The sequence below is a fragment of the Seriola lalandi genome, unplaced genomic scaffold, assembly GCF_002814215.2.
Source record: "Seriola lalandi dorsalis isolate HSWRI2012SDOR001 ecotype SW California unplaced genomic scaffold, Sedor1 jcf7180002054960, whole genome shotgun sequence".
Taxonomy (NCBI): Eukaryota; Metazoa; Chordata; class Actinopteri; order Carangiformes; family Carangidae; genus Seriola; species Seriola lalandi.
This window is the reverse complement of record NW_019525511.1, coordinates 106031-133164: the sequence shown is the minus strand read 5'-3', so window position 1 is coordinate 133164 and position 27134 is coordinate 106031. Positions and strand designations below refer to the sequence as shown.

The 27134-nt window shown below is 49.3% G+C and overlaps 1 protein-coding gene and 1 long non-coding RNA gene across 5 annotated transcripts in view; both read right to left on the bottom strand.

Annotated features, from left to right (window-relative positions):
• The window catches only part of cdc42bpb (CDC42 binding protein kinase beta (DMPK-like)), a 33249-nt gene that overhangs the window by 1869 nt on the left and 4246 nt on the right, over nt 1–27134 (bottom strand). Inside the window, exons 2-37 of one of the 4 annotated variants that reach the window (XM_087170786.1) lie at nt 26865–26956; nt 22125–22208; nt 21727–21822; nt 21470–21618; nt 20660–20753; nt 20256–20456; nt 19678–19926; nt 19262–19502; nt 19055–19162; nt 18740–18873; nt 18404–18646; nt 17756–17866; nt 17401–17651; nt 17191–17296; nt 16942–17066; nt 16751–16856; nt 16413–16475; nt 15013–15161; nt 14823–14920; nt 14336–14415; nt 11772–11846; nt 11619–11690; nt 11410–11515; nt 11020–11156; nt 8642–8781; nt 8319–8400; nt 8018–8234; nt 7297–7359; nt 6870–7111; nt 6408–6762; nt 5151–5248; nt 4981–5065; nt 4768–4885; nt 2513–2630; nt 2112–2339; nt 1361–1469 (exon numbers count right to left, since the gene is read on the bottom strand). In XM_087170786.1, coding sequence (XP_087026912.1) covers nt 1361–1469; nt 2112–2339; nt 2513–2630; nt 4768–4885; nt 4981–5065; nt 5151–5248; nt 6408–6762; nt 6870–7111; nt 7297–7359; nt 8018–8234; nt 8319–8400; nt 8642–8781; nt 11020–11156; nt 11410–11515; nt 11619–11690; nt 11772–11846; nt 14336–14415; nt 14823–14920; nt 15013–15161; nt 16413–16475; nt 16751–16856; nt 16942–17066; nt 17191–17296; nt 17401–17651; nt 17756–17866; nt 18404–18646; nt 18740–18873; nt 19055–19162; nt 19262–19502; nt 19678–19926; nt 20256–20456; nt 20660–20753; nt 21470–21618; nt 21727–21822; nt 22125–22208; nt 26865–26956 — 5025 coding nt within the window. The remainder of the gene's footprint in view (nt 1–1360; nt 1470–2111; nt 2340–2512; nt 2631–4767; nt 4886–4980; nt 5066–5150; nt 5249–6407; nt 6763–6869; nt 7112–7296; nt 7360–8017; nt 8235–8318; nt 8401–8641; nt 8782–11019; nt 11157–11409; nt 11516–11618; nt 11691–11771; nt 11847–14335; nt 14416–14822; nt 14921–15012; nt 15162–16412; nt 16476–16750; nt 16857–16941; nt 17067–17190; nt 17297–17400; nt 17652–17755; nt 17867–18403; nt 18647–18739; nt 18874–19054; nt 19163–19261; nt 19503–19677; nt 19927–20255; nt 20457–20659; nt 20754–21469; nt 21619–21726; nt 21823–22124; nt 22209–26864; nt 26957–27134) is intronic. The other 3 variants (XM_087170787.1, XM_087170788.1, XM_087170789.1) reach the window with 3 other exon arrangements.
• Nucleotides 23891–24622, bottom strand: LOC147817427 (uncharacterized). The gene is made up of 2 exons (XR_015436378.1): nt 24276–24622; nt 23891–23998 (listed from the first exon to the last, which is right to left on the bottom strand). It is a non-coding gene; the product is annotated as an uncharacterized LOC147817427 (long non-coding RNA).

Genomic DNA, 27134 nt, shown 5'->3' with positions numbered 1-27134 from the left:
GTGTGTGATGCGGTGTGTGTGGTGCGGTGTGTGTGGTGTGTGTGCGGTGTGTGTGGTGTGTGTGGTGCACGGTGTGGTGTGTGCACGGTGTGTTGTGGTGTGTTGTGGTGTGGTGTGTTGTGGTGTGTTGTGGTGTGGTGTGTTGTGGTGTGTTGTGGTGTGGTGTGGTGTGTTGTGGTGTGTTGTGGTGTGGTGTGTTGTGGTGTGTGTGCGCGGTGTGGTGTGTGCGCGGTGTGGTGTGTGCGCGGTGTGGTGTGGTGTGGTGTGTTGTGTTGTGGTGTGTTGTGGTGTGTTGTGGTGTGTTGTGTTGTGGTGTGTTGTGTTGTGGTGTGTTGTGGTGTGGTGTGGTGTGTTGTGTTGTGGTGTGGTGTGTTGTGTTGTGGTGTGTTGTGTGTGTGTGCGGTGTGGTGTGGTGTGGTGTGTTGTGTTGTGGTGTGGTGTGTGTGGTGTGTGATGCGGTGTGTGCGGTGTGTGTGGTGCGGTGTGTGTGGGGTGCGGTGTGCTGTGTGTGCGGTGTGTGCGGTGTGGTGTGTGTGCGGTGTGGTGTGCTATGGTGTGTGTGGTGTGTGATGCGGTGTGTGCGGTGCGGTGTGCTGTGTGTGCGGTGTGGTGTGTGTTGCTACCTCTCGGTCCAGTTCCTGGTCTGGTTCAGAGACGCCACGAGAGGACGCTGCTCCCCCAAAATCTGAACCAACAGAAACACAGATTACAGATGACATCATTGAGGACAGGATGAACAATTTTCACCTTCATTTCTGTATGTTCTGTGGGATCTGTAGGTTCTAAAGGTTCCGTATGTTCTGTGGGTTCTGTAGGTTCTAAAGGTTCCGTATGTTCTGTGGATTCTGTAGGTACTAAAAGTTCCGTATGTTCTGTGGATTCTGTAAGTTCTAAAGGTTCCGTATGTTCTGTGGATTCTGTAGGTTCTAAAGGTTCCGTATGTTCTGTGGGATCTGTAGGTTCTAAAGGTTCCGTATGTTCTGTGGGATCTGTAGGTTCTAAAGGTTCCGTATGTTCTGTGGGATCTGTAGGTTCTAAAGGTTCCGTATGTTCTGTGGGTTCTGTAGGTTCTAAAAGTTCTGAAGGTTCTAAATGTTCTGAAGGTGTGATTCTTCCAGAGCTGATGAGAGCAGTGTAACAACACTACAACTGTTCTAGTCTGACATCAAGAGAAGAGAAGAAAGAGGAGGAGGAGGAGAAGTGAACAATAAGCAGCATGACCACCATGACTCTCAGACTCAGGGTCCAGATCAGACAGATCTCAGATCAGTTCAGACTGATGATCAACATGTTCATGTGACTGTCTGTTGCAGCTATGCTCCAGGTGTGTGTTTACCTGTGTGTCTGGGTGTGTGTTTACCTGAAGCTGTACGGGTGATGTGCGTCTTGCTTCTCTGGTGGCGGGAGATACTGGACAGGGGGCGGGGCTTATCTTTGACAGAGTCATCCTGAGAGGAAGGCATCACACTCTGCACACGAACACACGCACACACGAACACACACACACACACACACACACACACACACACACACACACACACACACACACACACACACACAGTGAACACACTCTCAGGATTCACAGGCTGACACCTCAGAGGACCCCCCCACCACCACCACCACCACCGTGGTCGTATGAAGCCCCTCCCACTCAGAAACACAGAACAGTTTCTGTTGCTAAGACTCATGGGATATGTAGTTACTGAGTACTGCAGAGGGAGCAGGACTTCACAGAACCCAGGTTGAATAAGAACAAAGGCAATCCTGTCCTTTTAGCCCCGCCCTCACCTGACGCTGCGTTCATGTCACAGGTCACACACCTGAACACTGCTCTTTCATTTATATGATGATGATGATGATGTAAGACTTGTCTGCTTCACACTGTTACCCTGACGACCACCTGTCTCACTGCTGTATTCAGGGCTGTTGTACATTCAGGTGTTCCATTACATCATCATTCTAACGGTCATGTGACCAACAGATCAGACACCTGACCTGAACGCAGCGTCACCTGGTGAAGGTTTACAAAGAGGAGGGACCACTGCAGACCAGAGGAGAACATGGGGGAGGAGGGTGAGAAGGGTGAGGGAGATAGAGAGAAGCTGGCCTACCCTTCCCAGAGAGGAGGTGGAGGGAGAGGAGGAGGAGGAGGAAGGCTGCAGGAGGCTCTGCTGGGAGGAGGAGGAAGAGGACGCGTCTTTCTGCAAGAAGGCGCCGGCCGACGCCGACGTCATGTGATAGACGTGCTCAAAGTTGGAGGGGGGAGAGATGAGGGTGTGACGGGAGGAGGAGGAGGGGGAGGGAGACGGGGAGGGGGAAAGGGAGGCAACGTCACCAACCTTAATAAGGGAGGTGGACAAAGAGGAGGGGGTGAGGGAAGTGAGACAGGGGGAAGAGGAGGAGAGAAGAGAGGAGGAGTCAGTGTGATGAACAGAGCTGTCAGAGGGGGGAGGAGGTGAGGGCGGAGAACATGCCGGCATGAGGAGGAGGCAGCACAAAGAAGAGGAGTTACCAGAGGGAGGTCCATCAGGACCTGCATCCCGTCTCCTGGTCCCATGTGAGCCACGTGGTTAAAGTTGGTCGGGTTAGAGATCATCTTCGACCTGAGCTCCGGGTCCCTCAGCATCTCCCTGGAAACACACACAAGACAGACATGACAACACACGTGACGACACACACACTCACACACGCGCACACACGACAACACACACATACACACACATACACACACTCACTCACATGACAAAGTACATGACACTGACGTGACGACACACACACAAGACACACATGACAACATACGTGACCACACACACACACACACACACACACACACACAAGACACACATGACAACACACGTGACGACACACACACGACAAAGTACATGACAACACACGTGACGACACACACACACACAACAAAGTAAATGACAACACACGTGACGACACACACACACGACAAAGTACGTGACGACACACACACGACAAAGTACATGACAACACACACCCACACGCGTGCGCGCACACACACACACACAAGACAACGCACGTGACGGCGCACACACACACGCACGCACGCGCACGCACACAAGACACACATGACAACACACGTGACGACACACACACACACAGTGCACATACACAAGACACACGTGACGTGACGACACACGCGACAAAATACATGACAACACACGTGACGACACACACTCACATGACAAAGTACATGACAACACACGTGACTACACACACACACGACAATGCACGTGACGAGACACACACACAAGACACACATGACAACACACACACACACACACAGACACACACACGTGACGACACACACACACACACACTCACATGACAACGTACATGACGACACACACGTGACACACACACACACGTGACGACACACACACACACACTCACATGACAACACACGTGACGACACACACGCGCGCACACACTCACGACAAAATACATGACAACACGTAACGACACACACACACTTACATGATAACACACACACACTCACATGACACACATGACGACACACACACACTCACATGACAAATGACAACACACACACACTCACATGACAAAATACGTGACACACACACAAGACACAAATGACAAGACGTGACGACACACACACACACACACTCACATGACAAAATACATGACAAGGCACGTGACACACACACAAGACACACATGACAACACACGTGACGACACACACACGACAATGCACGTGACAACACACGTGACGACACACACACACACGACACATGACAACGCACGTGACGACCTACACACACACACACACACACGACACATGACAACACACGTGACGAGACACACACACACACACACACACACGACAACACGTGACACACACACGACAACGCACGTGGTGACACACACACAACAAAATACATGACAACACGTGACAACACACACACGTGACAAAATACATGACAACACACGTGACGTGACAACATACACACACACACTCACGACAAAATACATGACAACACGTAACGACACACACACACACACGACACATGACAACGCACGTGACGACACACACACACACGACACATGACAACGCACGTGACGACACACACACACACGACACATGACAACGCACGTGACGACCTACACACACACACACAAACACACACACACGACAACGCACGTGGTGACACACACACAACAAAATACATGACAACACGTGACGACACACACACACACACTTACATGATAACACACACACACACACTCACATGACACACATGACGACACACACACACTCACATGACAAATGACAACACACACACACTCACATGACAAAATACGTGACACACACACAAGACACAAATGACAAGACGTGACGACACACACACACACACACTCGCATGACAAAATACATGACAACGCACGTGACACACACACAAGACACACATGACAACACACGTGGCGACACACACACACGACAAAATACATAACTCGTGACGACACATACACACAATCACATGACAATACACGTGATGACACACACACACACGTGCACACACACAAGACACACATGACAACACACGTGACGACACACAAACGACAAAATACATGTCAACACGTGACGACACACTCACATGACAAAATACATGACAACGCACGTGACAAAACAAACACACACACACACACACAAACACACACACACACACACACACACAAAACTTTTTGCTGAGTCATTGATGTTTTATTTCGCTGAGTCACCTCCTCTGCTGAAGTCGCTCCTCCTCAGGAACCTTGAAGAGAAACTTTCTCTTGCTGCGAGTTCGAACCATCAACTTCCTGCTGTGGTCCGACGTCTCCGGGATGGTGAGGTCACCCTCTGAAGACAGACAGGTAGAGACGGACAGAGAGACATTAGTTTGTGGGTCCAGGTTCAAGTGTGTGGACGTTCAAGTTCAGGTGTGTGGTCATTACCTGATGAGGTGTTGCTGAAGTAAATCAGACGAGGAGGTTCTGAACTCAGCAGGTTTAACGTCCCTTCAACATTCAGAGGTCTGATCTGAGGACAGAGACAGAACAAGGTCCTCAGTTAGTCCTCAATGTAACTGGCTGATTACAGGCTGTGCTGTGCTGTGATTGGTTACCTTGCGTAGGGAGATGGTCTGAACCCACTCTGTGGTGTGAATATCAAAGACATCAACTCCGTATTCACTGTAGACCGTCAGGTGGGACGAGTTAGAACCTGGAAAGACAAGGACAGGTTTCACACCTGTCTACCCTTTTACATATACTGTACACCTGCTGGTTACCTGTCTGAACTCACCTGACTACCAGCTTCACCTGTCTGAACTCAGCTCACTACCAGCATCATCTCACCCTCACCTGACCACCAGCTTCACCTGTCTGAACTCACCTCACTACCAGCATCATCTCGCCCTCACCTGACCACCAACTTCACCTGTCTGAACTCACCTGACCACCAGATTCACCTGTCTGTTCTCACCTGATTACCAGCTTCACCTGTCTGAACTCACCTGACCACCAGCTTCACCTGTCTGAACTCACCTGACCACCAGCTTCACCTGTCTGAACTCACCTGACTACCAGCATCATCTCGCCCTCACCTGACCACCAGCTTCACCTGTCTGAACTCACCTGACCACCAGCTTCACCTGTCTGAACTCACCTGACTACCAGCATCATCTCGCCCTCACCTGACCACCAGCTTCACCTGTCTGAACTCACCTGACTACCAGCATCATCTCGCCCTCACCTGACCACCAGCTTCACCTGTCTGAACTCACCTGACCACCAGATTCACCTGTCTGTTCTCACCTGACTACCAGCTTCACCTGTCTGAACTCACCTGACCACCAGCTTTACCTGTCTGAACTCACCTCACTACCAGCTTCACCTGTCTGAACTCACCTCACTACCAGCATCATCTCGCCCTCACCTGACCACCAGCTTCACCTGTCCTCACCTGACCACCAGCTTCACCTGTCCTCACCTGACCACCAGCTTCACCTGTCTGAACTCACCTGACCACGAGCTTCACCTGTTTAAACTCACCTGACCACCAGCTTCACCTGTCTGAACCCATCTGACCACCAGCTTCACCTGTCTGAACTCACCTGACTACCAGCTTCATCTGTCTGAACTCACCTCACTACAAGCTTCACTTGTCTGAACTCACCTTACTACCAGCATCATCTCGCCCTCACCTGACCACCAGCTTCACCTGTCTGAACTCACCTGACCATCAGCTTCACCTGTCTGAACTCACCTGACCACCAGCTTCACCTGTCTGAACTCACCTGACCACCAGCTTCACCTGTCTGACCTGTGGTACATGTACTTCCTCCTCCATGATGACATCAGTACCAATAGGAGTAACATACTACATGCGAGCGGGGTGGCGGGCCACATCAGCTCCTGGGTCCGAGACCGGCGGCCCTGTCCGTCCACGTAGATGCCAAGTGAGCTGAAGCAGAGCAGCAGCTCACTGGATCCGACCTCCAGGGCGTGCAGGGCGTCCAACGGCTGCTGGGACAGGAAGGCCAACGACGGGTCAGCGGGGCTCACCAGGCTAATGGGGGACGACTCGCCCTGCAGGGCCAGAAGAGCGAAGCCTGACGGATACCCGACGCACAGCCGCTCTCTCACCATCCCCAACCACTGCACCACACCTGGAGCCTGGACCTCCCACAAACGCTTATGGTGAGGCCTCACTGTAATGATCTCGTAGCACTGAACCTGGAAGAACGTAAACAGAACTGGACCATTAGGACAAGAACAGAATTAGAACCATAGAAACAGAAGCAGAACCGTAGAACCACAGCTGTGGTTTCCAGGAGACTGACCTGGCGTTTGACAGCAGCCAGCAGACAGGCAGGGCCTCCCGGTCGGAGCACCCCTGTGGTTAGAGCCTGGCAGCCTTTGGTATCCGTCAGCTTAAAGTCAAAGGCAGGCTCCGCTCCGTCCAGAACCCCCCAGGGGTGAAGGTGAACCTGACGATTCCGACCGCAGAGCAGAGCGATGATTTTATCCTTTGGAATCAAATCGATTTGATAGATCTTCTTACTGTCGACTGCTCGCACAATCACTGGAAACAAAGACAGATTACTTGTCTACCACATAGAGACAATTGGACATGATGTTTCTGAGAAAAGACACTGGACTCTAGGTAAAAAAACACCTTAACACCAGTTCTGTACCAGTTTTGTATCTGCTGTGTCGCCTAAAGTTTAAACACAACTTTTGATCTGAACATTAAATTGTCTGTCTCACCGTCTCTGGTGACCTCAACCACAAACAGTCCATCTTCTGTTCCCAGGGCGATCCTCTCTCGATCTGCCAACAGAGACAATGTGTTAAAATCTTCATAATCAAAGAGGATCCATCCGACAAACTGGCAACTGAAAAACAACCTGAGCTGCCTGTTATCAAAAAGTCTGCAAGACCAAACTAATCACATCAAGCGAGACATTTATGAGACATTTGTTATCTTGGGCGTCATTACAGCCGATAAAGTTAAGACTCTTTAGCAGCGTTTGGGTTCCCAAAAAGCAGCTTTCACAAGACCATTTTCTGACATAGACACTGAGACAGAGACAATTATACAAGTTCTAAACAAGCTAATAGCAAATAAGCTGAAAGCTCATTCAGGCTTGTTGTCTAGCTGCTAACACCGGACAAAGACAATTGTATCAGTTTGTCTTGAAGAAACATCACAGGGTGAATTACTGATATGAAATAACACTGAAGAACACTGCAAGAAACTTCCAGTTTTTCTCTCTGGCACGTGATGAAACAGACATAACAAACTCTGCGCGCCTGGCCATTTTTGTGTGGGATCATTGCCAAGTTTGACACCCCCCCCCCGAGATGTAACCGTCCATTACCCTACCTTTAAGTTAAGATAAATTTTATATATTTATTTAATTGAATATTTATTTTATTGCACACACATATCATTTTACTAATCTGGTTGTAAATGAGCGTCACTGACCGAGCACTGCGGCTGACAGCGTAGTCTTGATGACAGGGAGTGAAGCGTCGTAGGCCTCATGCAGAACGTGGACCTGCCGGCTCTTCAGCAGGTTCTTGGTCAGAATGCTCTGCAGACCCTCCAGGATCCGGACCCACTTCCTCTTCTCCACCTCGCTCTCCGCCAGGACCAGCAGAGATACCGAGGAGAGCTGTGAGATCAGCTGCGATGACGTCACCTAATTTTGACAACAACAACAAATCAGGACAACCACAAGTCAGAGTTCAGACAGAGAGGGTTCGGAGGGGAAGAGGTGTCCTACCCTGAAAATGCAAGGGATGTCTTTCCTGGTGGCGTGGATCACATCTGACGCCAAAACAGAGCTGACAGAAAACTCCTCGTCTCTGAGACAGAAAACACAAGAAAATCATTCTCATATCAGCATAAAACATCTATTAAAACCACATGAGATGAATTGGAATCAAATTCCACCGTTCTTTTATGTGAGAAAAGCTTCTTCGACAGCTACTCATTGTTTAACAACTACCAGAACCATCTCAAAGAACCCTGAGTTTTCCCAAAAGACCAGAGACTGCCTCAGACTTCCCAACATGAGGTGAGTGGACAGACAGATGGACAGGTTACCTGAGGTCGAGGACCAGACTGGCCACCACCCCTGGCTGGGTGGACTTCCCCTCTGGGACGTCGTAGAGAAACAGTTTACAGTCAGATACCACGGCGAACGCTCGCTGCCAGCCCTTCTTCACCCCGCTGGGCTTTGGAATCTGCCAGAGCAAGCAGCATGTGAGTCTGGTACTGTGGAACACAGTGGAACACTGTGGAACCTCTGAGGAGCTACTGAGGAACCACTGTGGAACTACTGAGGAACCACTTTTGGAACTACTGAGGAACCACTGAGGAACCACTGAGGAACCACTTTGGAAGTACTGAGGAACCACTGTGGAACCACTGCGGAACCACTGAGGAACTACTGAGGAACCACTGAGGAACCACTGAGGAACCACTGTGGAACCACTGATGAACCACTGAGGAACCACTGAGGAACCACTGAGGAACCACTTTGGAACTACTGAGGAACCACTTTGGAACTACTGAGGAACCACTGTGGAACCACTGTGGAACCACTGAGGAACCACTTTTGAACCACTGAGGAACCACTGTGGAACCACTTTGGAACTACTGAGGAACCACTTTGGAACCACTTTGGAACTACTGAGGAACCACTTTAGAACCACTGGACTATGAGGAACCACTGAGGAACCACTTTGGAACCTCTGAGGAGCTAATGAGGAACCACTGTGGAACCACTTTGGAACTACTGAGGAACTACTGAGGAACCACTGTGGAACCACTGAGGAACCACTGAGAAACCACTGAGGAACCACTGAGTAACCTCTGAGGAACCACTGTGGAACTACAGAGGAACCACTGTGGAACCACTTTGGAACTACTGAGGAACCACTGTGGAACCACTTTGGAACTACTGAGGAACTACTGAGGAACCACTGAGGAACCACTGAGGAACCACTGTGGAACCACTGAGGAACCACTGAGGAACCACTTTGGAACCACTGTGGAACCACTTTGGAACCACTGTGGAACCACTGTGGAACCACTGAGGAACCTCTGAGGAGCTAATGAGGAGCTACTGAGGAACCACTTTGGAACTACTGAGGAACCACTTTGGAACTACTGAGGAACCACTGAGGAACCACTGTGAAACTACTGAGGAACCACTGAGGAACCACTGTGGAACCACTGAGGAACCACTGAGGAACCACTTTAGAACTACTGAGGAACTACTGAGGAACCACTGATGAACCACTTTGGAACTACTGAGGAACCACTTTGGAACTACTGAGCAACCACTTTGGAACCACTGTGGAACCACTGAGGAACCACTGAGGAACCTCTGAGGAGCTAATGAGGAACCACTGTGGAACCACTTTGGAACTACTGAGGAACCACTGTGGAACCACTGAGGAACCACTGTGGAACCACTGAGAAACCACTGAGTAACCTCTGAGGAACCTCTGAGGAACCACTGTGGAACTACTGTGGAACCACTTTGGAACTACTGAGGAACTACTGAGGAACCACTGTGGAACCACTGAGGAACCACTGAGAAACCACTGCGTAACCTCTGAGGAACCACTGTGGAACTACAGAGGAACCACTGAGGAACCACTTTGGAACTACTGAGGAACTACTGAGGAACCACTGTGGAGCCTCTGAGGAGCTACTGAGGAACCACTGTGGAACTACTGAGGAACCACTTTGGAACTACTGAGGAACCACTGTGGAACCACTTTGGAACCTCTGAGGAGCTACTGAGGAACCACTGAGGAACCACTGTGGAACCACAGAGGAACCACTGAGGAACCACTGAAGAACTATTGTAGCACCAGGAACCACTGTGGAACCACTTTGAAACTACTGAGTAACCTCTGAGGAACCACTGAGGAACCACTGTGGAACTACAGAGGAACCACTTTGGAACTACTGAGGAACCACTGAGGAACCACTGAGTAACCACTTTGGAACCTCTGAGGAGCTACTGAGGAACCACTTTGGAACTACTGAGGAACTACTGAGGAACCACTGTGGAACCTCTGAGGAGCTACTGAGGAACCACTGTGGAACTACTGAGGAACCACTTTGGAACTACTGAGGAACCACTGTGGAACCACTTTGGAACCTCTGAGGAGCTACCTAGGAACCACTGTGGAACCAATGAGGAACCACTTTGGAACTACTGAGGAACTACTGAGGAACCACTGAGGAACCACTGAGGAACCACTGTGGAACCACTGAGGAACCACTTTGGAACTACGGAGGAACCTCTGAGGAACCACTGAGGAACCACTTTGGAACTACGGAGGAACCTCTGAGGAACCACTGAGGAACTATTATAGCACCAGGAACCACTGAGGAGCTACTGAGGAACCACTTTGAAACTACTGAGGAACCACTCTGTCAGAACGTCCCCCTGGGGCTCTTACCCTGACGTAGCCCTTGTAGGCGGTGCCGATGCCTCTCTGGACGTCGATGCCCTGAGGCCTCTTAGCCTGTTCTGCTGGGATAGGACAGACCAGGGGGGCGTAGTCTTTACAGGAAACATGGCAGATGAAGGAACACACTGCAGAGAGACATGGAGAGACAGACTGAAGGGAACCATCTCTTTGGATGCGACACAGCACCTGGTTGCTGCTGCTGTGATTATCCTCACTGAGAAAATAAACACTTCAGTTAAACTTGAATCATGGGTGGACGGCAGCAAGTTGGAGGCGGTGGTACAGGCCGATGCAGTCATGGTGTCCTGCTGCCGTCCAATCAAAGTACAGGCCGGTGACAGTGACCGCTCAGCGTTGTGTTGGTGTGTGTTCCTGTACCTTCACAGGCGTATCCCTGTCTGATGAGCCCGACCATCAGTGAGGTGCAGTGTGTGCACTGAGTGGGACTGGAGAAGGTCTTGATGCTCAGCTGATGAGCCTTGGGCTGAAAACACACATACATGAAACATATATGTCGATGAAAACATGGGAGACACATTCTGCAGTCCCCCAAAGGTAACATCACACCTGGGGAAACGGTCACATACCTTTGGTGTGGTCAGTGCTGCGCTCTGGTAGGTGGGGGAGGGGCTCGCTGGGACAAATGCTGCTTTAACTTCCTGTGGTCACAGACAGAGACTCAGTCAGATGAACAGTAATATACCATATTGACATAAACAGGCAACCTGTGTGAGACTGACCTCGTTGTCGGAGGTGGTGGAGGGGGAGGGGGAGGTGGTCTCTGATTTCTGTGGGGTGGAGTCTATGTCTGTGGTCTGCAGGTAAAAGAACAACAGGTGAGGAAACAACAAACATCTAGACGCCGTGTTTCAGTCCAGATCAGGACACTTTGATTCTCTGATCTGATCCAGTTTCCTGAGTCGTATTCATGTGTTCATCTGGAAACATCCAGCTGTGTGTTTAATGATCCATGAACACGCCATCAGAGAATAAATGATGACGATCACAAACAAATCCAAAAAGACAATGGACAAAATGAGCGATAACAACAATGATCAATACTGCAGCAGCAGATGTTACTGATGACTGAAAACTGTAGAGGAACACGTCACTGACACTGATGTCACAGGACGAGTTAAGCCTAGGGGTGGGCGATACGACGATATTAGATCGTGAAGGATTACAACGTGAAGACGATCTTTCAAACTGCAGAGATCGTGGGATCGTCTAGGGCACATTCTATAAATTGCAGTTCTATGCTGATGCATCGACGCACCAGACGTATTGACGTCGTCAACCTGACCGACCAATCATAGCGAATTACGGGCAGTGACGCGCTTTCCTACCCGCCTCCTTGTTTGTGTGTGTAGCGGTAGCACATGGAGAGCGATGGCTGAAAGCCAAACGGAGTTGGTCGCTAAAAAAAATTCCACCTCCATTATATGGAACTGGTTTGGATTTTCCGCAACTGATCAAGCGCAAGCAAATGTAATTTGCAAAGTTTGCACAGAAACCGTTCGCACGTCAGGTGGTAACACGACGAACCTGTTTAATCACCTGAAGAGGAAGCACCCCAAGCAGTATGCTGAGAGCCAAACAATGGGGGGCCCGGCGGTACCGCAGGCGTTCAAAACTGTTGCACTAAAAGAGATAACCACAGTCACTTTAGTTTGTATTTTTGCATTTCAGTAAGCTATTTAGTGTTTTGATAAATAAATCCTGTTTAAATGACTGTCAGTAATGTCTTTGATTGATATTTTACTTTCTGTTACTACTTTTGCAAGAGTGCACTTTATTAGAATGTTGTTATTGTTGTTTACCTTAAACTTTACGTTGTTTGCACATGCAGGCAAAACTGCGACTATTTGTAATAAAATCTGTTAAGAAAGGTTCTTTGGTCTAAATTGTCTGTTTTTTTTTCCAATTTAAGATTGTGATAAAATCGAAATCGTGATTTTATTTTTAAAAAATCGTGATATGATATTTTTGCCATATCGCCCACCCCTAGTTGAGCCCAAACCATCTCACTGTGACGTTCACACTGGGTCATTAACAACAGACCACACTCAAAGAGTATAACCTTATTCAAATCAAATTAAAATATTCTATTTAGATGTTATGTTATGTTAATTATGTTGTTTAATTTAGAAATTATATATGTTAATTATTTATCATCGATATATACAACTCTGAGGTGAGTGAGGAGGATTACTGTAGCAGTACTGATACAGTAGCACTGTAGTACTGCTGTAGTAGAACTGTAGTACTTGTACTGCAGTACTGCTGTAGAGCTGGCGGAGTGAAGAGTCGGTGACTGACAGGTTGAACTATCACATGCTCGATGCTAACGAGTCTACAGCCGCAGGGCGGTGAGTGAGGGGCGGGATCTCTCAATGTGGGGGAGGTTTTTGCGTGTAGTATATATAAATACGAGTAAACAGGTTGACAGTGAAGCAGGCCAGAATCCTGGGGTCATGAGGTCCTGTTATGGTTGCGTCATGTGTCACTACTCTATGTCACCTCGCCGAAGTCTAGAGTCTATGACCAACAGCCAACTATTAGCAACACGCTAACAGCTATGACTGACTAGCTGCTGCAGAGGATTGTGGGTTACCATGTGGTGAACTTACTTCCTCTAAGAGAGCAAGCAGTGAGGAGGCGGAGCCAACTGATACCTCGATGTCAGAGAGAAACAAACAACTTTTACACCTGAGACACCTGAGTGACATCATCATCATGTGACCCAGTGCTCAGTTTGTTTTGGGTTCATCACTGTGATTGGTCGAACTCTGAACACATCACACATTTAATAAAGGCTTCCACAAAACAAGGTCTGAGGTGAGACCAGTCTTGGTCCAGGTCCTGGTCTGGAGTCACAAACTGGTTTCTCCTCAGACTTTGTTTCATTTGAGGATCTTTAAAAAAAAAAAAAAACAGGTCAGCACCAAACAACATGCACCATAACTCCCCCCCCCCACCAAGTTCAGTACCCACGTCAGATATGGAGTTACGTCACTGATACATGTGCAATGTTTCATGAGCCCTATAGGGCTCAACATGGGGGCAAAGTGCAGTCTTTGTGCATCATCAATAATGTGTTTGTAAAATGAAAATTGACACCAAATCCAAAATGGCTGACTTCCCTAGCCCTATCCAGTGAAAAGACAAACATGTATTATGTCCATGATGAAAACTGACGTGATGATTCTCACGTGTATGCCATGGTCATAAGTTTTTGAGCATCCCGCCCAGAAATACATTCATCACTATAACCATGATAATAATAAACACTCAGGTGACTCACTCTGAAGGTGAGGTCTGGAGCCAGTGGTGAGGTGTTGAAATATTCAAAGATGGAGTCCTGGAAGTCAGGGAGCTTCAGGCCTGCAGATAGAAAGATCAAATACATAACCACCGTTTTCTAGATTTTCTTATTGTCTTCAAAGATCATGAAAAGTCAAAACATAAAACCTGTGAAATCTGTTTTAAGATCATTGCTCTTCCTTTTTATAAATAATCTATGAATTGTTTTGAAACTGTCATCTCATATTTGAATATGTGGTAACTTTTGTTGAATAAAAATGAATCCTGCTGAGTCAGTCTGGTTTTTATTGTTGCTGTCTGTGGCTCTGAGCTCAGGTTTCTGCTGGAGAAGTCACACTTCACAGATACATACTGTACTGGAGGAGGAGACAGGGCATTTGTTGGGGACTATTTTCAGCGACAGATGAATCCACATTTGGTGCTGCAGTGAGTATCAGAGGGTGGGAGGTGTTACCAGGTAGTCTCACCTTTGTCAGAGCGTGAGCGACCCTCCTCCATCTCCTTCTTCAGATTCTCCATCTGCTCCCCCATCTCCCTACTCCTCTCCTCTGAGTCCTTCAGCTTACTGCAGACAGGTGAGACAGATGAGACAGGTGAGACAGGTGAGACAGGTGAGACAAGTAAAGGGAAACAGTATGTCTGTGTGTGACCTCTGACCTCTCCAGGTTGATGTTGGCAGCCTTGACTTTGCGCAGCTCCTCCTGAACCAGCTGCTTGGCCCTGATCTCAGCGTCCAGAGCCGACTGCAGCTCCAGACGAGCCGACATGTCCAACTTCTGACTGCGGCGCACCTTCCACAGGGGGTCCTGGAGGGGGGGGCACACCATCAAGCCCTGGTAAACTACCACTCTGTGTCAGAGCGCAGCCCGCCTCAGACTGCAGGTCACCATAACAACAACACTGATTATTAGCTGTCCACTTATAGACAGTAACAGATGGAGCAGCCAGCCAATCAGAGCAGCCCAAACACGGAGTCATGTGACCATGGTATCTGATCCTGTGTGATCTGATGAACGATGTTGCTGCCGGGTCGTGTTGTATCATGTTATGTTTCTCCCGATCCTGGAAAGCCTCCCTCAAGGTGAACCCAGAGACCTCCAGGACTGCCAGGTCCTGTAAACCCCGACTCTACTCTCGACCTGCTTCAAGTTCTCTTCACATCCCCTTTACGACAACACAAGACCACTTCACTCCTTCATCGCCCCTGAAACACTTCGGCCCTTGAATGCAATACTAGACCATTTGAATACTGCTAAGAAACAACTCAAACCCTCGCTTCAAGGAATACTGGGACACCTACACGGTCCCTGGATCACTCCACAGAAATTTGAAACTACCTCAAATTCCTTTCAAGACCCCTGGAACGCCTTCATTGACCCGGTCCACTTCATGGCCTTTGCATTCAATACAAACCTCGAAAGGAACAGGTTCAACGACACTGGAAGTCCTCCAGGACCTTGTATGGACTTTGAGTCACCTTGGTTTGCTCCCGCTTCTACCAGCTGAAGAAGAACCTACAAATAACAAACACCATCCCTGGACCTCTTCAGGGGACAAGTGCCCCCACTTCCCCGAGCAGCACTACCCTCACACAGGTAAATATGTTGGCGTAACATCGGCTCTACACTGACCACCAGGTAGATACCTGTCAGCCTTCAGGTGAAGCGTTTAGGGGACATCAGTTAATTGTATTGTGATGCTGCCACTGAACAGTAGTTTGTTTGTCACATGCCGAGCTACAATACACCGTAAGGACAGCAGTGACATGACGGTCGGACTGTGCAGAACTATGAAAACCGACACGTCAGCCCAGGCCTGAGATCAATCCGATCAATAAGCAGAATCGATAGTGGCACTGGTATCGATACAATCTTATCGATTCCCATCACGATTCTTCAAGGAACCTCCATTGAAGCTGGATCCCACCCTCCCCCTGCATCCATGGACCACCTGCGCTGAGGATGAGTGACAGACATGCGGGCCAGTAGCCATGCAAGCTTCTTAAACTAAGTTAGAGTGAATCCTGGTTGGCTGGAAGTGGTGACTGACGCACTCACCCTCCTGTCTCCACCAATAGGAGGCCAGGGCTTCCTAGGAGGTGTGGCCACTCCCGACTCAGGCTAAGGTAACAGGTTAAAAGAACAATCAGCACACAGGTAACACTGACACACACACACACACACACACACAGGTAAACATACCCTACACTTCCTCCATCTCTTTCACAATAAAAGCCTAACCCATCATTATGGACAGTAATCAAATGATCAGGTTCAAACCAGGAAAATGAAAATGAGTCATGTGACCGTTTTCTTTCCCAACGTCACCTCTGGTAGTAACACTGGGTCCTGAACTGGTTCCATACTGGTTCTGTATGTGTGTGTGTGTGTGTTACCAGAGGTCTGGTTCCCAGGCTGGAGCTGCGCAGCGTCTCCAGCTCCTCCGTCATCTTGGTGGCCAGAGCCTGAAGGTAACCTCGAGCGTCCTTCTCATCGCTCACCCTGAACACAACAATTACAGACGATGAGCACAGAGCTCTCCCCTGTGGTTGACCACAGACGTGCTGGTTGGGGTGGTCCGACTCACCACTGGATGATCTCTGCGATCTGGGCCTCCCAGTGAGCCACGCTCTCCTTCTTAGACGATAGGTCCTGGAGGTCATCCTCCAGCTGACGGTTCTGGGCCGTCAGCTTGTCGACGAACGAGCACAGCTGACAGAGAGAGAGAGAACCGTTCCTACGTTAACCTGCAGCAGTGTCATGTACAGAGGTCGTGTAGTGTTACTACGGTAAGAGTAGCATTACTATAGTAACAGATGCAGTACTGCTTTGTCACCTTGTCGGTCTCTGCTGTCAGTTTACGGTTTTCCTCCGTCAGCAGGTTTTTCTCTCGTTCGTATTTCTCCTTCAGAGCTGCGACAACTTCATCCATCTCGGTCTGTCTGCAGGGGGACACACAGAAACCTGGTTCAGGACTCACCTGTCCCTCTAGTTTATCTGGTTCAGGACTCACCTGTCCCTCTAGTTTATCTGGTTCAGGACTCACCTGTCCCTCTTGGCCTTGTCCAGCTTGTCTCGGAGCTGCAGCAGCTCCTTGTTGGCGGCGAGCTGCGCTCCTTCGGACTCGTGCAGGTCTTTGCGGAGGTTCTTGATCTCGGAGGAGTGGGCAGAGTCTCTCCTCAGCAGCTCCTCCTCATAGAAAAGGACCTTCTTATCAAGCTCTGCCTTCAGACGGGACAGCTCCTGTTGAGACTCCGCCCCTCGCGCAGCTGCTCCCCTACCCTGCTGAGACTGGGACTAGAACCAGAACCAAAATGACCCCCTTGCATCTGTTGGGTGTGAGTTTCTTAGTCTATCTGTGTGAGGACTAAAAAGGGCAGTTTTTCTGTGTAACCTCTGACCTTTAGGCTCTCCAGCTCCGTCTCCAGTTGTTTGGAGTAAACCTCACTGTGCTCCCTCAGCTTCCTCTCCTTCGACGCCTCCGCCTTCGCATCATCCAGCTGAGCCTCAAGCTGAGACACACATAGACACAAGTCTTTTATTCTGAAGGTCTCCCCTCCTTCCTGCTCCTGTAAGACTCCAAAGACACAGGCAGTGACTGACAACATCATGTTAGGAAGAATCCAGCTGGTGATATGACCTCAGTGAATGTAGTGCCCCCAGTGGTGATATGGTAGAACTACACCTCTCAGTCTCCCTCTGGGGGAGCAGGACAGATTCAGCATGAGGACCTGAGCTCCTACTGTGTGCCGCCACTTATCTGACGGTGTTTGTCGCCATCCAGTGGTGAACAGGGAGAACTGCAGCACATAAATACTGGTTCCCACAAGTCCCACATGCCTCCTCTGCATCATGTGTTCCTCCTAGAACTGAACCAGCTCCCTCTGCTGGAGTTTTACACAGGTGACTCATGTCCTTTCTAGATTTCAACTTCCTGTCATGGTTTTCATCAGTTAATGGACGTTAGCAGAAACTAATGTCCCTTATTTAACTAATTGGTTGGTTGGATACTACTAGTTTTACAAGTACTCCTACTAGGACTCCCTCACCTCCTTGCGGTTCTTCTCTGTCTTGCGGATCTCCTGTCTCATGGCGTCCATCTTCTGCAGCAGCGCGTCCGTCTCCTCCTCCTTGTCTCGGAGCTGACGGGACAGACGCTGTTTGGAGGAGCGCAGCTCGGCCATCCTCTCCGACAGCTCGGAGAACTCCTGCAGGGCCAGCTTCCTCTGGGAGTGCGCCTCCTTCAGCTCCTTGGTCTGACTCCTCAGTCGCTCCAGAGAGTCGGACAGCTGCTGCTCAGAGAGGAGAGGAGGAGACGTCAGACTGGACCTGTCTCAGCGTCTTCACCTGTCTGTCCAGGTGTGTCTGTGTGCATCAGTCCTTACCTTGTGGACGTCGTCTTTCTCCTGTCTCAGGGTCTTCACCTGCTTCTCCAGGGTCTTCAGTTTGGAGGCGGAGCTCTCGTAGTCTTGTCTGAGTGTGACCGCCTCCTCCAGCTGGTGCTCCAGCCTATCAGAGTCTATCACACCAAAGGGGCGGGGCTTAGAAACCTGAATACTGCAACTGATACAAGTATTAGAAGCAACAGTACTACATATGTATTGTTACTGGTGTTACCACGGCGACCACAGAATGTGAACACATGTATACAGCTGGTACTGCAGTATCAGCTGACAGGTCGACCTCAGGTGACCTCTGACCTGCCAACTTCTTCTTTAGTCGTTCAATCTCCTCGTTCAGCTTCTTGATCTCTTTGTCCCGAGTCAGAGTTCCTCCTCGAGCTGGAGCCTGCAGGGCCTGAGTGGACTCTACAGGAGCACACAGAGGTCAGAGGTCAGGGGTCAGGGGTCAGGGGTCAGGAGGAGGACCTTAGTAAACTCTGGTTCATACAGACATGTCTGTCTCACCCTGTAGTCTGCGGTTCAGCTCCTGTTTCTCCTGCTCCAGTCGACGGATCCTCCTTTCGAAGGCCTCCACCTCCTGCCCCCCTCCTTCTCCCCCCCCCACCTCCTCCTCCTGGCGGCCAAGGAAACCCGCTCGGCAGACGGAGCTGCAGTCGGAGAAGCAGCTGTCGGTGGTGTAGGTGAAGCCAACGAAGGGGAGGTGCTGACCAGTGAAACCAGTGTGAGACACTGGAAGACCAATGTCCTGCAGGGAAACAAGGTCCTGGGTCATTAAGGTCTCTGGAGCTGGACTAAGACTAGACGGGTTAGGGTCTTCCACCAGGACACAGGACCAGAAACAGTCCTCTAACTGGGGTGTATTGAGAACACTGGTATGATGTGAGTGGTTTACAGAAGGGTTTGTGTTTTTGTCTCCTCACCGGGTTCTTAAGGACGTCGTCGTCCACGTCAAAGTTGGAGGTGTCGGTGGGCGAGGACACGTCGGGGATGTATGGGGCCTCGGCGGACCGGATGTTGTCCCAGTCGATCCCGCTGAAGAACGGGTGGCTCTTGAAGTCGGAGATCCCGTTTAGACCAAGCCGACGTTCTCTGGAGCAAAGCAGGCGCTGGATCAGGTCTTTGGCATCCTCTGAGACATCGGTCACATGGGAGGGGAACTGGAAACGCTCCTGGAGACAAACAGGAGAAGTGAGGGAAAGTGGAGTAAAGAGGACGGAGGAAGGACGAGGGAGAGATGAGTTTAATGAGAGCAGGACGCCGGCGTCCGTCCACCGAGGGACAAGCTCAGATTTAGAAAAGGAAGTAGGACGAGAGTCTGGAGACAAACAGTAACCTGGAAACAGCTGCAGAGGAAGAGGACGACACAGACAGACCCTGTCCACGTACCTGGTCTACTGTGGGTCCACGTTCTGCCACAGCTGGAGGGCTCACCTACAGGACCATGAGGTTTTCAGATGAAACCGGATTAAGCCCACTCAGGGACAGAACGTGGTCTCACCTCGTGGTTCATGATCTTGCCGTAGGTCTCCACCAGAGACTCAGCATAGAATGGCGTCTCTCCGTACAGCATCTCATACATGCAGACCCCCAGAGACCACCAGTCACACTCCGGTCCGTAGCGGCCCATCCCGTCCTCCATCGCCTGCAGGATCTCTGGGGAGATGTAGTCCGGAGTACCCACAGCCACCGAGGACTGCACCTGCACGAGACCAGCACCACAGGACGAGTCCGTCAGTGTCCCTGGTGCGCTGGACCCACTGAACTGGACTCAAACTGATCCCAGTTAAAACACACTGAACCCAACAGATAAACCCCTAACCCCAGACCCTGGACATGGACTCGCTTCACACTCTGAACCTGCTTCACTTTACTGACACAGTGGACAGAGAGAGACTTTGTTACCGTGCCGTCCTCCATCATGCGGAGACAGGATCCGAAGTCTGCCAGGCGGATGTGACCATTGACATCCAGCAGGACGTTGTCTGGTTTGATGTCTCTGTAAAAGACACAATGTCTGCGATCAGGTCTTAAACTGGTCCAGGTGTGTTAGGTCACAGACAGACAGCTCCCTGGTGATCCCACTGAGCCCCTTTGTTTCCCATCATGCTTTGCTCTGACACGTTGCTCACGTTAGACATGTAATCAATTCAGAAATCTCTGGACCAGGTCTGAGGACCACCTCTCCACTAGCAGGGGGAGGGGCTGACACACAGGAATGGAACGCAGCCGAGTTCCTGATTCTGTACAGGAAGGAAGTAGGCGGGGCAGGATATAACTACATTTCCCAGAGGACACTGCTGCCAGGAAGAGACCGTTTCCTCTGACACACACACACACACACACACACACACACACACACACACACACACACACACACACACACACACACTACAGAGTACAGAGTACAGAGTACAGAGTACAGAGTAGGCCAAGTCCAGGAGTCAGCAGCTGGACCAGCAGAGGTCTCAGCTCAACACACCTGTACCTGACACTTCACCTGACAGTGAACTGACCTTTGACCTGTGAACTGTTAAAAATCTAATGCATTTTCCTGTGGGGCTCTGTTCATGTTGACTGAGGTCTGGTCTCCACAGAGGCAGAGCTGCTGCTGCAGAGATCTGACTGTTCTGCTGGGATGACACTGGACATCTCAGAGATCACCAGTACGACCAGTACGACCAGTACGACCAGTACGACCAGTGTAACCAGTACCTGTGGATGTAGTGCTGCTGGTGGATGGAGTGGATGGCCAGCACCATCTCAGCGACGTAGAACTTGGACATGTCCTCTGGAAGACGATCCTCGAACTTACTGAGCAGAGTCAGCAGGTCCCCGCCCACGTAGTAATCCATCACCAGGTACTGCAGTACAATCCATCAAAATACATAATCAGTAAGCAGTACTAGCGACAATAACAGCAGTACTAGTAGTGCTAAGGACAGTTACAGTGCAGTACTAGTAGTACTAACCAGGTAGTTGTCATCTTGGAAGGCGTAGTGCAGAGTTGTGATCCACTGACTGTCTCCTTTCACCAGGACGTCACGCTCCTCACGGAAACACGCCGTCTGCACAGAGGACATGTTTAATACATGTTAAATACACCACGCTAACAGCGGTCACATTCTACATGTTAAATACAACACGCTAACATCGGTCACATTCTACATGTTAAATACAACACGCTAACAGCGGTCACATTCTACATGTTAAATACAACACGCTAACAGCGGTCACATTCTATATGTTAAATACAACACGCTAACAGCGGTCACATTCTACATGTTAAATACAACACGCTAACATCGGTCACATTCTACATGTTAAATACAACACGCTAACAGCGGTCACATTCTACATGTTAAATCACCTCGGCTCTCTTTAACATCTCCCACTTGTTGAGGATCTTCATGGCATAAACTCTCTCTGTGTGCTTCATCTTCACCACAGCAACCTGAGAGAGAGGGGTGAGAGACAGAGAGAGGGAGAGGGGGAGAGAGACATTAACCCTGGACACAGAGATGGACAGACAGGGTGTCTTTGTCTCCATTTACTTCCCTCTGCCCTGAACCGGGCCAAAACCGGCTCAACTGAGGTTCAAACTAGGGGTGGGGGCCATGCTGCCAAAAGATCACATGATGATCCACAATCTAAACCCCGATCTGATTTTATTCTGAAAGTCCTGACTGGAAGTCGTGAATTGTGTCTTTCTGCTTCTCTCTGATGTTTGTCTGCTCACCGCTACTCTTTACCCATAATGCTGTCCTCTGTTTACAAACCGTGTCACAAATCTCACTTTGTTTTGTTGTTGTTGACGTGTTTTGTTACATGACTCTAAGAGGTATGTGAGTTTCCAGGCATCTGATTGGCCGACAGAAACCAACTCCTCAGCTGCTCTGTCACACTCTGGTGCTCCTCTGTTGTTTTTCTGTGTGGAGGTTTTGATATGAAATACCTGTCTGATCCACCCAGGTGATGTTCAGGACTGCACCTACAGAGCTCAGTACCACCTGGACCTGAACTCACTGACAGGCTGATCCGAACTAAAGCAGAACAGTCTGGTCCTGTGTGTGTTTGTGAGGACCAGGCTGAGTCCCACACTGAGGACGGTCCTCACAAGTATAGTAACACAAACCCCAAGTGTGTGTGTGTTTATATCCTGAGGCAGCAAGCAGGTGTGGCTCTGACACACCTTTCCTCTGGTATGTGGACAATGTACACACACACACACACACACACACACACACACACACACACACACACACACACACACACACACACACACACACACACACACGCAGTTAGTGAAAAGAAAAGCATCAGTGACAAACAGTGAGGACATTCAGTCCTCACCTCTTCATTAAGTTAGTTAATCGGTCAGTTAGTCAGTTAGTTAATCAGTCAGTCAGTTAGTTGATCAGTCAGTCAGTCAGTCAATCAGCCAGTCAGTCAGTCAGTCAGTTAATCAGCCAGTCAGTCAGTTAATCAGCCAGTCAGTTAGACAGTCAATCAGTCAGTCAGTTAATCAGTCAGTCAGTTAGTCAGTCAATCAGTCAATCAGTCAATCAGTCAGCAGCCAGTCAGTTAGTTAATCAGTCAGTCAGTCAGTCAGTCAGTCAGTCAGTAGCCAGTCAGTTAGTTAATCAGTCAGTCAGTCAGTCAGTCAGCCAGCCAGTCAGTCAGTCAGTTAATCAGTCAGTCAGAGACCCAGTCTCTCCACAGGAAACCTTTAAGATAACAGTGAGTTCTAGAAGGAGGGGGTGTTGACACCCCTCCACTCTGTGTCTCTGCACTGCCTCTGCTGCAGTTCAGCTCTGCTAAGCTAAGCTAAGCTAAGCTAAGCTAAGCTAACAGTGAAGTCAGTTATGGAGCAGCAGACAGTGAACACACACTCCTCCACTGTGACCTCATTAGGAAAACAATCTCTTTGTCTCCTTATAGACACTCAAACACACACACACCACTCTGAGTTTCTGTTCTTGTGAGGACCGTCGTCGTAACAACCCTAGACTGAAGAGTCAAGACCAAGACTCAGAAACACCCAGACCTCAGTCCTCAGACCATAGACCTCAGACCTCATGTAGTGGGTCTAATTCTGCGTTGTGTTCGATTACGATGAATGGAGAGGACACACACTGTAGCTGGTCACGACACAATTTATTCTCCGTCCTGTATTATAGAGAAGAAGTATTCACCGGTGTTCACAAGTGTTTTCTCATACATGCTCTCTTTGCTCTCTCTGGTCTGTAACACCATGAACACAGTCACCACATGGCTCCTGTGAGCATTCATTCTCAATAGTACACCCTAGCGTTATAAGCTACGCAGCAGCCTAGCAACACACACGGCCATAGTACTTCTCCACTCGAGTTAGCAAGTTTACGCATGACAATATAACAAAAAAATACACTTTTAACACGTGTCTATGTGACTACACCAGCATTACAACAGCTTAAGATAACTTACATTAACATTTTACAACGAAAACAATGAAAATATGCGGAGCAGCAGAAATGCGTACCTCTCAGGGAAGAGTCAGGAGCAAGAGGAAGTAAAACCCCCAGCGCCACGCGATAAGTACAGTTTCAAAATAAAGTACCCATTGTACTTCCTGTATTTCCCAGACCTTCCCTCTAGCATCTAGCTGCGTTTTTACCTACAGATAACATTTTCAACCACACAATACTTTATAACAGCATTAATAACACTCACAACACAAAAGAACGAACAAGAGTAACCATAAAAAAAATACTGTCCTTCAAAATAAAAGTGCGCTTCAACGTCCTGTTCATAATATTGCGCAACAACATCACATCATTACACTCAGACCATAGACCTCAGTCCTCAGTCATCTGACCTCAGACCTCAGTCCTCAGACCATAGACCTCAGTCCTCAGACCATAGACCTCAGTCCTCAGACCATAGACCTCAGACCTCAGTCATCTGACCTCAGACCTCAGTCCTCAGACCATAGACCTCAGACCTCAGACCTCAGTCATCTGACCTCAGACCTCAGTCCTCAGACCTCAGACATCTGACCATAGACCTCAGTCCTCAGTCCTCAGACCACAGACCTCAGACCTCAGACCTCAGACCATAGACCTCAGTCATCTGACCTCAGACCTCAGTCATCTGACCTCAGTCCTCAGTCATCTGACCTCAGTCATCTGACCTCAGTCATCTGACCTCAGACCTCAGTCCATAGACCTCAGACCTCAGACCTCAGACCTCAGACATCTGACCATAGACCTCAGTCCTCAGTCCTCAGACCACAGACCTCAGACCTCAGACCTCAGACCATAGACCTCAGTCCTCAGACCATAGACCTCAGACCTCAGTCCTCAGACCACAGACCTCAGACCTCAGACCTCAGACCATAGACCTCAGTCCTCAGACCACAGACCTCAGACCATAGACCTCAGACCTCAGACCTCAGTCCTCAGACCACAGACCTCAGACCTCAGACCATAGACCTCAGTCCTCAGACCACAGACCTCAGACCATAGACCTCAGACCTCAGACCTCAGTCCTCAGACCACAGACCTCAGTCCTCAGTCCTCAGACCATAGACCTCAGACCTCAGTCATCTGACCTCAGACATCAGTCCTCAGACTGGGCTTCTGCTGCTTCACGAAGCTCTGGTTGAAACACACTTTTTAAAGTCATCTCCCCACTGCAGCAATCAAAGGCATTTTGATTGTTAAAGATCCAGTTTTACCAAAGGTTCAGAGAATAGATCAAGGTTCACAAACTGGATCAAGGTTCACAACTGGATTCAGATTCAGTGTTGAACCTGGTCCCCACCTCCACATGTGGACTTTAACTGCAGCTGTTATCAGACTGAGGGTGGAGACGTGTTAATGATTGACAGGAGCTAGCAGACTGACACAGACTGGACTGAACACCTGGTTCAGGTCCAGAGTGAACCGGACTCAAGTCCAGTTCCCTTCTCTGACAACATGAGTTGACTGATGGAGACAAACAGCTGCTGGACTTGATCCAGTCGCTGCCATTCAACCACAGAAGAATAAGAAGAGGAGGTCGTTAACAGACCCAGTCAGAGCTCAGACCATGGAGAACATGAGGAGAACATGTGGAGAACAAGACAGGAAGCTAAGTGCTCTCCACAGGAGGAAGACCATGAGACCTGACCGAGAGCTCCTCTGAGAGCAGTTGGCCCTGATGTCTCTGACATGATTTTAATAAACTGAGCACAAGTTAAAATCTAAACCGTGACTCGTTCACAACCTCCACCATTGCCACTAACTGAGGTGAAATGCATTCTGGGACACTAGGCTGGACTAAAGCTTCCTCAGAAAACAGCCAAGCCACTGAGTAAGACCTCTTCAGCTTGTCTTGATGATGCTGATGGCCCCACGTCTGAATACAACACACACTGATCCTAACAGCTGGTCCACATCAGACTGATATATGACAATCCACCATGTTGAGACTGCAGAGTAGAAACACATTCAGTTGGTCTCAGTGGATTACGTGTCGTCCTCTCGTCTGGAGGAAGAGTCTGTTAATCAGAGCTTCCTGTTCACGCTTCACTTCCTGTGTTTTACTGGAAGCTGGGCTGTGTTCAGGAAAACTTCCTGTCTTTACGGAGGAGACTGTTTTTTCAGGAAGTGTTGCAGCTGGTTGACGAGACCTCTAACATCAATAATATCTATGAATAAAATCCATATTTTAAATGAAATTATTTATTTAGACCCAAATACTCCAGATCAGCACGTACACGCAGTAACTACTGTATCTAATGACACCAGACCGACACACTGGGAGAGGAGGGGTGGGGGGGGGCACACTGGTCCGTTAAAGTGGATCTGAAGCAGGGATTTCTACGCGAAACAACAATGACAAACAGCTCTGTTCCATCTTTTCTAACAGGGCGCCGCCATGTCGCTCAAGATCACCTGAGACGTCACAGGGCCGGTGGACTTCAGACTGTTTTTCGGTTCCTGTGATGTCACTGTCCTCCAGACGACATTTACTATGATATTTAATGTAGTGAGCTACGTGTGTGTTCAAGCCTACAGAACCATGTCCACCTGAGACTGAACACAGGTGGAGGTGGTGGGGGTCAGAGGTCAACAGGAAGTCTTACCTCTCCAAAAGCTCCTCGTCCAATCACCTTCAACATTTCAAAGTCATCCCTGTGCAGCCGCATGTCCTTCACTGTGGTGGTGAAGGGTTTAACTGAGGAGAGAGTCACAAATACAATGTTAGAAATAGAGATATTATTGGGGCGTCGTGTAGCGTAGTGGTCTAAGCAGGCGCCCCATGTGTAGAGGCTACAGTCCTCGCTGCAGTCGGCCCCGGTTCGAATCCCGCATCGGACGGCCTTTCGCTGCATGTCATTCCCCCTCTCTCTGCC